Source organism: Trachurus trachurus (assembly GCF_905171665.1).
Source record: "Trachurus trachurus genome assembly, chromosome: 12".
Lineage (NCBI taxonomy): Eukaryota > Metazoa > Chordata > Actinopteri > Carangiformes > Carangidae > Trachurus > Trachurus trachurus.
Genome location: NC_139908.1, coordinates 15,684,488 through 15,696,668, shown reverse-complemented (window position 1 = coordinate 15,696,668; position 12,181 = coordinate 15,684,488). Strand labels below are relative to the sequence as shown.

General features: G+C 41.8%; 1 protein-coding gene across 1 annotated transcript; it reads right to left on the bottom strand.

Annotated features, from left to right (window-relative positions):
• Window positions 1-1,909: 1,909 nt before the first annotated feature.
• Window positions 1,910-11,666, bottom strand: LOC310995271 (TBC1 domain family member 10A-like). Its single transcript, XM_083984279.1, has 9 exons — window positions 11,129-11,666; window positions 9,795-9,894; window positions 9,356-9,463; window positions 8,796-8,902; window positions 8,587-8,701; window positions 7,053-7,118; window positions 5,928-6,117; window positions 4,698-4,852; window positions 1,910-4,434 (listed from the first exon to the last, which is right to left on the bottom strand). Exons 1-9 carry the CDS (start codon window positions 11,296-11,298, stop codon window positions 4,030-4,032), a joined length of 1,416 nt encoding a protein of 471 aa, XP_083840405.1. The 5' UTR covers window positions 11,299-11,666; the 3' UTR covers window positions 1,910-4,029.
• Window positions 11,667-12,181: the final 515 nt, after the last annotated feature.

Genomic DNA, 12,181 nt, shown 5'->3' with positions numbered 1-12,181 from the left:
GGGATATTTATTCATGTACATGCATACTGTAGATATGCTTGGATTAACAAGAATAGAGGTACATGAGAACAGTGTTCTGTGGCGAGTAAGTGAACTTTGATCATAAGTGTATGGTAGATATTTCCTAGTCTCAAAAGGTACAGATTGTACCAATTGAGCATCAACTGTTTGGATTGCTGCAATTGTTAGTGGTAGTCACTGGTGGGAAGCCAGTGAGGGATCTTCTCCATATGACGGTGCTATCTTAAGAAAAAGGTCACCCTGAGTTGGAGAAAGTGAGAATTTTTCAAATGAACAGAATTTTTAGTACAAGAGGTTTGTAACCAATGTAGACAACAGGTGCTTCAAGCGTTTCTCAGGCACTTCAGTGAGAAAGTTAAGGGACAGCTGGGCTCCTAGTAAGGGACATCTTTTGCCACAACACAATGCAATGTCCTACGGCACTGGCCAATCGAATATCTGCAATAAGCACTTCCTTGGTAGATTAATTTTATAATGTCGACTTTGCACTTGTCGAGATGGGGGATGAATGAAATGTGTTGCTCAGATGACTCACAGTACCGTAAACCACTGTGTAGTATTTCTGGGCCTGATGAGGCTTAAAGCTCATGGATGAACTGTATTTCTCAAAGTGGACGCCTCAGATTGTATTTCATCTTCTCACCAGTGCTTGTAGCAACACGTCAACACCACACCAATATAGCCCCTCACGTTTTTCTTTTTAAACGGCCCTATTTTCAGTCTTAACATGACTAACAACAGACTTATAAGAAAGGGAACCACTGTGTTTTTGCATACGGCACTGATGGAGCGAACAAGCTATTGTGCTACGCAGGCTACAAAACCTGCTCAGCTCTTTTCTATGTGCGGTTATGGGGGCACGTCTGGGTCACATCTCCTCCTCCTCCTCCTCTGCAGATTAGCCATAAAGCCAGTCTCCCATTACACCCTCCCTTGTCTATGCTCAGGTCTAGCAAAGGCCCCCCCCCCCCCCCCCAAATGCCAGCACGGAGAGTGACGGACAGGTGGGGGGTGGGGTAGGGTGGGGTTGGATTGAGGTGAAGGGTGGAGTTGGGTTGGACAAGCTGGCATTGTTTACGGATAGCGAAAGGCACAAAAGAGATGATGAGAGGAGCCAGGAATACAAAAATGCTCTAATGACAGGCATCCTCAGACAAAACGCTCACAATGCTTCATAGAAATAGAAGAAGTCGCTGTGAAGGCAGCGAAGGGAATCTCAGGAACGTGACCACTGATGTGAAAAAAGTCCATCAGTCAGTCAAGTGTTGGGTGTGATGAATCTTTATATTTTTGTCAAATATAGCCTCCACATACAGAAGCGCTGTGGTAAAGTTACGGTTTTACCGGTCGGTTACATCAGGATGTAGATGAGTGCGTTCTTGGCCGTCATGTTCCTTGACTGCAGCTGAACCTTGTCGAGGAAAAAGAAAAAGAAGAAGAAGAAGAAGAAGAAGAAGAAGAAGAAGAAGAAGAAGAAGAAGAAGAAGAAGAAGAAGAAGGCCAGTATACACGCAGACTCCATTCAGAGACCAAAGGCAAATGGCTGGGGTGAGACGCTGTGGGAATTCACCCTATTTGAGATGCAAATTCCTCAAAGAGCTGAAAGAGCCGGAGAAACAGGTGTCCAAGGAAGTGTGCTGCTGCGTGGGTGAGGGCGGGAGTGAGCGAGGGTGGGCCCTGAAAGATAACACAGGGCGTATTGAAATCCGGCGCGTTCAGTCCAGTCTGTGTGGCACTCCTGCTCCTTTCTCATTTTATTTGTTTGGCAATTAAATGCAAAAAGAGAGGGCACTCTCCATCGGTACAAAAATGGGTAAATATGACGTGCAAAATCCAAGAGTTCCAAATTTTATTCATTTAAATGAAATTTGGTACAAAAACAGCTTGTACATATGAGAAGATGATTTTAAATAAAATGCGTAAACAGATCAAAAATGAGGAGATATATACTGATTGGAACAGCAGGGTCGATTGCAGATCTACAAGCTCCAGGCTTAATAAATGTTATCCTTGAACAGAACCATTTCAATGATTAGTAAAAACAACATCCCTCCAAAATAATGGAGAGTAAAATTATATTTTGATGAATATTAAAACAGAATCTTACAAAAGAAATCAACATATAGTTTTTGAATGGCAAACCACATCTTGAATATCCTGTATCCTCCAAAACAATTATACAGCTTTTTTTTTCTTTTTTTCTACTCCCTGGATGAGGCTCAGTGGCACCAACTACATGACAGTACAAAAAGCTCAGAATAAACATTTCAACAGATGCACTGCAGGTTGGTTAAATGTGTGTTGTGTTCTTGCTCTTGATGAGAAAATAAATGTTTTATTTTAATCTAAATATTAAAAAGCTTCAGAGGACGTGGCAGATAAACAGTGCTTCCTAATAGACAACAGAAATAAACCCGTAGCGTATTATCTCCACAGTGTTCAAAACATCAACACATACCTGCAACCATTTTACAAGAAAAACATTGACAGCAAATGATCCCAAAGTTTCACAGGCTACTGTTAATGATGTCATCTCTGGGGTTTATGGCTCCCTTGAATTTTAATATCTGGAGTTTATTTTGATGCCTATGCAAAGCTCATTCACATGAAAGTGCAAAGGACATCCTAAAAATCACACTTGAGTTTCATGTAACTGAGAAACCAAATGGGTGAAAACTATGCCTTTAGAAAGGAGCTGCATTATTTGTACATTATTTGAGCTCTATATTTATAGATTTTGCATTTTGACTTTTTTTCCTGTGTCCATAAAGATGACATATGTTTTTCTTGATTTTAGGATGAAAATTTAAACCTAAGTCTAAAGCCAGAGAAGATTAAAAAAAAACCTCCCAATGCTGTCTTTTCCTGTTATAGTAACATTAGATTTCTTAAAGTCTAAAGATCCGCAAACCTTTTAGCATGATTGTATAAAACAGCTTTGTGTTAGCATCCTTCAAAATGGCATTTCACCATCACTCATTCAGAAAATAAATACAAACCCTCTTCTCTCCCAAAATGACAACAAGTGAACACTGTATGACAATATGATTGAATTAACTATTAGGAAAACGTACATTTCAAAAAATATGCTTTAAAAATCTTTGGCTTAGTGTCATAAAATGTCCCTGCACACTTTTTCCTTCATTTGAGAGTCACACATCTTGTGTCAGTCGTTTCTCTCATAGGACGACTGCTGGTCACTGCCGAGGCAGAGAGGTAATCTCAGGGCGCCCTCAAGTGTTCAACGACAGCAGAGGCAACTCGCAGATGCAGCAATAACAGTCAACGTACAAAGCAAAACAGACACTGATAAACTGTGTCTGCACATTAGTGTGACTGGCTGAGTCTAGCGAAGCAGAATAATGCAAATCTCTGCATTGGCAACTTAGTAATAATCTAGGCAAAGAGGAAGACTACAAAGGCAAAGTGCGCTGGAAAAGATCTCATCAGTTCAGTTGAAATCAGACTTCATTTATAACACACGAGAGAATCAGAGCGTTACTTTTAGGAGGTAAAGAGTAGTGGTAGCTTTTAACAGTGTGTTAATGAGTGTGGTTTCCTACATGCAAAGTCATATGAAGCTGAGAGCTCTATATTCCTACAGAATTAAACCTTACAGACACGCACATAGGCGCCACCTGCTGTTGCTCCCTGGCATTGTCATTCCTAGTTTCATTACATTTTCCAAACTTACTATATGGTGACTGTACTATTTATTTAAAAAGTACAGTAAATAACAACCAGCATAATCTAAGTGACACCGAAAATGTGTTGATAGTCTGAGCAGAGGCATTTATGCCAGATTTGAAAATGTGTTTATTTCTAAAGCGGCTGAAAATTATTTTTATATCCCATAACTTTTGTTCAAGTGTCAACAGTACTTTTACAAAGATCGGTCTCACTCAGTTGGTGTCTGTGACATGTGACGAGAGAAGAGTGTCACTGCTAAGTCAGTAAAGGCTATGTGGAATGATTTCTGTGTGTAAACTGGGTGTGAGACTCACCCTGCTACAGGTAAGTGTCCTGCTCTGCACTGCTCAGACTCTCTTTGGACTGTTGAAGGGTCAGGTGCTCGAGGAGCGGTGAGGGGTCGGTGGGAGGAGGATATGGATTAACATACTCCTGTGACGGCAGCATCTTTTTCTTCTGCTTTTCCTTGTTGGCATTTGTGCTCTCCTTCGTGTCCTCTGCTTGCACCTCGTCCGTCTTAGATGCCAGCGGAGACTCTACGATGATGGTGGGCCTCTGTTTGAGGTCCTGCCGGCTGGGTGGCTCAGCAGCCATGATGGCCTTGGCGCCATGCATCCTAGGAGGGGACTTACAGTGTAGATCTCCGCGGCTCTCCTTCCAGCTCTGCAGCTGAGTGAGATGTTCCTTCTCAATGTCTCTCTCGGACACAGATAACTCAATGGTCTAAAACACAGAGACAGAATGAACATAAATTAAGTGTGAGTTATTGTCTGAGTGTTTTTTTTTGGGGGGGGGGGGGGGGGGGGGGGGGTTAGAGTATTTCAGGGTTAAATCTTTTTATATTGCTGGCTGCACAACCGCAGAGGGGCAAAGTCGAAGAGATCCTGCGCCTGGGGAGACAGCTGAGTGTGCAGTAGGTGCTGCTGAACCAGAGCAATAAAACTGATAACACAGATTACAACACAGATCAGTCGGCGTAACTGTACCTCCTGCACTATGAACCTGTCCTGCATGTACTGTGGATGTATAGCTCGGAGCAGCTCCATCGTCTCATAGAGACCCTGGCAGGACTTCAGTTTCTCTTGGGATCCCAGCGTGTATTTGAGGAGAACCAGCCCCACCCTGAAGAGGATCTTCACCCCTGAAATAAAAGCATCACATCGGAGAGCTTAAAGCTAGAGAAACAATCTTATATTGAGAGATAGAGAGAGGGACCACCTGAAGGTTCTTTCACTTCTTCTGTTTTCTTCTTTTTTTCTTACTCAAACACCCCCATCCCACCCACCCCGGTCTTACCCAGGATTCTTACATCTAGAGTAGAGACAGTTCATAAACAACAATAAATGACAATTTGCCCACTCTTCCCTCTTTACACGATGACTGAGTCATGTAGATTGACAGTAATACAAAAAAAACCTCTAGTTGAAAGAATATGTTGACATGTATTGACAGAGTGTGCATCATTGATAAATATTTAATTTCTCCTGTCATGTCTGCAGTTTTACTACATAGTTAATCACAGAGCCCAGAGCAGTCTCAAACTTTCTAGGTGACCCCCTCAGGCCAGGGTATACTTAATTTGATCCAAATTCAGGACGAGCACAAGATCTTTAAAGGTGTACAGAAAAGAAAAACGAATTTGATTCCACTCTGGGTCATAAAATTTGTGTAATCGTGCGGCAACTCGTGGAAACTCATAGAAGGAGGCGCGACAAACAGATAAACGGCCATTTCTGAACACCTTTAAGCCACAGAGATAGTTTGGGGGCAAATGGTGACTTCAAATCTAGTAATATTCCCCTGCCTGCAAGTAAAGTTGCAAAGGCAACGCCATCTCCTATTGTCCTCCCAATCGGTAATATTAGGGTACATTTGGACAACCTTAAATTTTTAAGGTTCTTTCATTTCGAAGTTATAGCATTGAGAAGTGGATATTTAGATGGTTAACTATAGTGTTTCTATAGGTGGATAACTATAGGGTTTCTATATAGTTATCCACCTATTTCCCACTTGCCTGTATCTTAAAAGATAACCATGCCCTAATGTGTACAGGTGAGATTAAAGGGAGGGATGATAAACACATGACAGAGACTGGAGGAAAATTAAATACTAGAATTATGTAAAATGTGTTTTATCTGGGGCTGTTGGGGTCGACATGATTGCTTCTTATTTCGTCTGAGATAATATTACATCAGTGTGAGTGAGAGCCCTCTCACCGTCACAGAGGAACATGTCCCAGACACGCAGCACCGAGGCCCACGGCAGCGTCCGAGAGAAGGCGCACATGAACCACTCGGTCATGTACAGGATGGGCTCCAGCTTGTGCTTCTTCAGGTGACGGTGGGCCACAGGGGACACCCGCCGCAGCAGAGCGTTCAGGATCTCCCCGTCCAGCTGGATCGCCTCCTGTGGACACAACATGGAACAGCAGTCAGCGAAGAGAGAGAGAGAGAGAGAGAGCTATCTGGCCCTAAATCGACAGTACGCCACAGCAGATTATTTGAGCATGGTGACTGATCCGCAACTAAAACGAACCTTGACGAAGCACAGACTGAGTGAAAACAGCCTAGCTCTCGAAACAGGGAGGCACAGGAAAACCTGCAGCCTTATTTAGCCAACCAGAAACAGAATTATACTTCCTCACCAAATGTGAAAAATATATACATATCAGGTAAACATATTTCCCAAAATTTGAATCAATAACAAAAGTTTTTTTTTTAAATTATCAGATGAGGAAAAACTGCCCATCCTACTAGGGGAAGAACCAAAGAGTAATAAATTACCAGCAGTTCCTGCCATAGAATGAGAGACAGGTGACAGCTGACACATTTGTTGTTTGTTGAGAGAGAGAGAGAGAGAGAGAGAGAGAGAGAGAGAGAGAGAGAGAGAGAGAGAGAGAGAGAGAGAGAGAGAGAGAGAGAGAGAGAGAGAGAGAGAGAGACGGGAACAGACTCTTTTCTCTTCGCTTAATCAGATTGTGTGATTATCTCTTCCTTGTAGCCTGGTCACCACCTCATGTCATTGGGTTGTTAGTGTATCAGTGTCAAGTGAGAGACACACTGGCCTGAAGAATTTAACACCACCACTCACAACATATGATGTTCACTGACAAGAAACTGAGGTTAACTGGCAGTTTTGCTGACATACTATACATTAATGACACAGTACAGTGTCCTCTGGGTTAAATATTGTGTGTGTATTCAACCTAACAACAGATTCATTTTAACAAGATACAGAGTGTTCAGGTAGGTAATAATTGACATGCTGAATATGCTTTGAATATGTAATCTTTTTAAAGTCAACGTGTACTCTGATGTTCTCAAGCTGTTCTTATGACTTACCAGCCCGGTGCTGTAGTATCCAGGAAGGTATTTTTCACAAATCTGCACAAGAGCCCAGAATGCATCCTGGGGCAAAGAAAGGAATGAGAGAAAGGGAATTATTTATAGAAGATACAGTTTTAGGTTTCATCACAGCTGAAAGTTAACTATATATATATATACACTGTATATATAGTATATATTTTTGGAACCAAGTATTTATTGGCATTCGTATGTATTTACACATACAGCGGGGAAAATAAGTATTGAACGCGTCAACATTCTTCTCAGAAAATATATTTCTAATAGAGCTATTGACATGAAATTTTCACCAGATGTTGGCATCAACCCAAGTAATGCACACATACAAAGAAATCCGAACATTAATGTCCATAAATTAAGTTATGTGTAATAAAGTGAAATGACACAGGGAATAAGTATTGAACACATGAAGAAAAGGAGGGGCAAAAAGGTATGGAAAGCCAAGAAAACAGCTGGAGTTTGTCAGTATTTAGAATGTAATCCTGTCTCCTATCAGTGCAAAGTAATATCTGCTGGTTTAGTCCTGATTGGTGCCTTTTAAAAAGGTTTCTCACCACCAAGGTGTCAGACAATAAGAATTGCATGGTGGGCAATGGCAAAGGGCTGTCTAAGAGCTGTCTAAAGACCTACACAACCTTACTATTGCAAAACAGGAGTCAAAACAATAATCAGAAGGGTTCCCTAACAGTCCAGGACACTGGTGGAGAGCTTCAGACAGACCTGGGATCAGCAGGTACAGTTGTTTCAGAGAAAACAATAAGTAATGCACTCAACTGCCATGGCTTGCATGGTGTGTGTGCATGGAGGCCATGATGGTTGAGTGCATTACTTATTGTTTTCTCTGAAACAACTGTACCTGCTGATTCCAGATCTTTCTGAAGCTCTCCACCAGTGTCCTGGACTGTTAGGGAACCCTTCTGATTATTGTTTTGACTCTTCTGTTTGAAATCTTTGGCTGCGTAGGTCTTTAGACAGCTCTTAGACAGCTCTTTGCCATTGCCCACCATGCAATTCTTATTGTCTGACACCTTGGTGGTGAGAAACCTTTTTAAAAGGCATCAATCAGGACTAAACCAGCAGATATTACTTTGTACTGATAGGAGACAGGATTACATTCTAAATACTGACAAACTCCAGCTGTTTTCTTGGCTTTCCATACCTTTTTGCCCCTCCTTTTCTTCATGTGTTCAATACTTATTCCCTGTGTCATTTCACTTTATTACACATAACTTAATTTATGGACATTAATGTTCGGATTTCTTTGTATGTGTGCATTACTTGAGTTGATGCCGACATCTGGTGAAAATTTCATGTCAATAGCTCTATTAGAAATATATTTTCTGAGAAAAATGTTGACGTGTTCAATACTTATTTTCCCCGCTGTATGTTTTGATTTAGATCATAATTTTCTTTGTTACATACATACAGAGGACATGTATAAAGTGAACAGTTTATCAACTATATATTTTTTTATTCTTTATCTGTAAAGGTTGAATTCATAGTGAGTGATCACCTCGGCTGGCATATGCATGAGGAGAACAGCAGCGATGGGAGCCTGAGCCTGACAGTAGCCCTCCTCAGGACGATGCAGAGTATAAGCCTTCAGCACACGGAACAGGTCCTGCTGCCTGCATGTAGGAACATTTATAAACTCCTGTTCAGAAACTATTCTAGATTCAGTGAAATGAATACAAAATGCACATGGTGATAGGCAATGCTTACCCATGACCTCCTCTTGCTGCAAACATTTCGTGGAAGGGAAACTGTCGATGTAGATCCCTCTCAATTATATCTACCCATTTGGGATCTCCTGGCTGATCATCCAGTTCCTGAAAACACAGCATCTTCTGGTCTTTTGCAACAATCAATATTTGATTCATTTCCCACAAGGAAGGCACCTTTTTAATGGTGTCCTGTGGGAGAAATTTGTCTTGGACAAAGGGCAATGCTGCACAACAGTACAGAAAATCTTCACATAAAGTGCTAAAAACATGCAAAATATCAACATAGTTGTCTCCAAGAATGTCTTAAAGTGCAATATGCATAAGGAGTATAGAAAACAATAAATGTAAAAAACATACATACATTCGTACATTCATTCAGTTCATCTCAGCATTAGGGGCCTTTTATTTTATTATTTTATTAGCAATTATATACTGAACTTACAAGCCTTGTGACATGCATTATGTTATGCATGTATAATTGATGTACATGTACAGATATGGACTATGAAAATGCATTAGCTATGGGCGGGGAGCGTCAACAACACATAAATGACTGACCTGGAACTTGCCCTGGTTTTGCTCCCTCTTCACCTTGGCCCCTGTGAGATAGAGCCAGGCCCGGCCACGCAGGGACGGAGGAATCCCCTTCTGACAGCGCTCCTTCACCTGTTGAACACACACATGCACACACACACGCACACATTACTCAAGAGGCAGCACAGAAAGGGAGAGAGAGAAGGAATGGGGGTGAAAATCACAGCTTGGAGGACACTGAATAGAACAGCATACGCCATGGACAGCGATCATCAAATATGCATGAAAACTTTTAACTATGTACACGAGGACTTCTCATGGTATCTGTGCTCCATCCTATTGATTTAAGTTTGTAGGAATCTGAATGATACAAATGTAAAAACTGCTTTTAATGAGAAGTGGAACTGCACAATCAATCAACGTGCACTTAGTAGTGATATAAAGCCTCTGAAACACTTCAGACCTTCTTGTGTTTTTTGGCCATCCACTTGTCCCAGCTGTTGAGCATCTCCAGCCATTTTGCTTCCCGCTGTCTCAGCACATCGGTAGGGATTTCTTCAGCCCTGTGAAGACGGACAGTGTCAATGATAAACCACAAAACATAGTTCTACTGCACTGTCACTTCCTGAAACTCATAACTGGCTCATCTCTTCCTTGTCCGCACAGGAAATCTACTCTCAGACGAAACAGTGGAGCACTTGCCATCGGCAGCAGTTATAAGGAAAACAGGAAGCTGTGGGAGAACTTTCCCCTAGTTCAGTTCCCCACAACCTCCTACACAACACACCAATATCTCACTTCACTACCGATCAGAGCTGCCATTTTGACATGTACATATTTCCTCCTGTGCTGATTTTGAGCACAAGCTTTGGCAAACAAATGTTTTTAACAAATTCAGAGAGCTGCCTGACATGGTTTTGCATGCAATAGCCAAAGAAAGTTCACCAGGTCAACAACAATCACTTGTCTCTATAAAAAGATTTTACAGTGACTTGAATGAACTAATGCATCTAAATAGGGACTGTTTCTGTTTCTTTTTTTATCTTCAAGATAACAGCCAACCTCTAAATATAAAGCACTTTCTAAGGCAAACATTTAAGGGCAAGTTATGGAAGAACAAGTAACAATCTAGGATGATATGCAGGTTCAAATATTAAGAAAAAATGGTCATAAAAGGGAGGCTGGTGGCCTGGATCCCCCTCTACGTGTGGTCCCCTGACTCTTTGGCTTCTTGTGTTCGCTTTCACTTACTGTATAACACAGGATTGTCAACCAGTTGACCAAAGGGAGCAAAGTATACCAGCAATATACAATTACAGTGATCTAGGTATGTGGGTCACAACCTGACTGAGTTTACTTTTTAATAGCATTTCCAAAAATATATATCTATATATAATCACATACCACAGTCTATCTGCAATGCATGAAACATCACTTTCACTGTGTATCATAAGAAATGTTGCTTTGATTTAGAAAAGGTCAACCATTAGTCCAGGTGAAAGAGACACAGCTGTAAACCTGGGTATTTATTATCCAAATGTTTACAGTGTGGAATGATGTTTGTCTTATTCCAAGTCCATTCAGTGACAGTAGGTATCACCACATGAATGAAAAGTCAGACCTCACCCACAACAATCCGATGATACCATCAATTACAATGCGGTTTGTTTACAAATATTGTGCGAGTTTTTCTTCGCCTGCAAACATGTTGGCAGTCTGAGGACTGGACTTCACCGACACACACATTTCATTCAGTTTATGCAGTAAAATGTGACATGTATGAGACTGTCCACTCACTCTGCGGAGCTCTGCTGGGCTCCCCCGGTGAACCCATACTTGTCCACCTGCTCCTCCCTGGGGATGGCGTTGCCGTTCACCTCTGGGTCCGGTCCGATCCCATTATTATCTGTCAGCTTCTCTGTGCTGCCCCGCACGTCCAGTCCATTGCCCTGCTCGGTTTTTGCCATTTAATCAACATTTATCTCCGCAGCAGCCGCCCACTTACAGTCTGGTGTTCACACATTACTTCCTATTAATCCTGCGAGCCTAGCTACCGTTGCTAGGACGATTAGCTTCTTAGCGGCTAACTTGCTATTGCAAAAAACAAAAACAAAAAACCCAACAACAACAATTAGGTCGTTTGTTTCACCGTAAACCTCTTGGTATTGGTCACGTTATTCATGTCTCGGTCGTCACCCAAAATAATTATTTCCACCGACGCGGCGCTCTCGATAAATTAGCACACGCTCTGCCTGCTAACTCCGGAGCTAACAAGCTAGCATCACACAGCTGTCAGCTGACAGACGCACACGCACACACACCTAGAGAAGCTCCTCTGTCAGCAGGAATGTAGCTGAGCTGCTGATGGCTACAAGGAAGCTGGGGAAGATTAGTAAACAAAACATCCGTGGCATGCTACGACTCTACACCGCCATCTACTGCTGAATACTACACACAAACAGGTCGTACAGTGACATGCAAAGGTTTGGTCAAAATTTCTGTTAATAGTTAAGCAAGTGGAAGATGAAATGATCTCCAAAAAGGCATACAATTAAACATGAAACACTCTTTTGTAATATTTTAAGCAAAATCAGTGTATTGTTTTTGTTTTCTACAATTTTAGAGTGAAAAAGGGGAACAAATCAGCACCCTGCAAAAGAATGGGAAACCCAGGAGACTTGACCAAGGTATCAGACAAGCTATTTGCTGTGATAGTTTGCAAAGGGGGCGCTACTGGTACTACTAACCAGTGGCGTGCACAGAATTTTTTAAGGGCAGGGGCGAAAAGAAAAAAAGGGCACATACGGGGTGTCCTTGCCACTGAAGAGGGCAGTTTAGCACGGGTTTTGG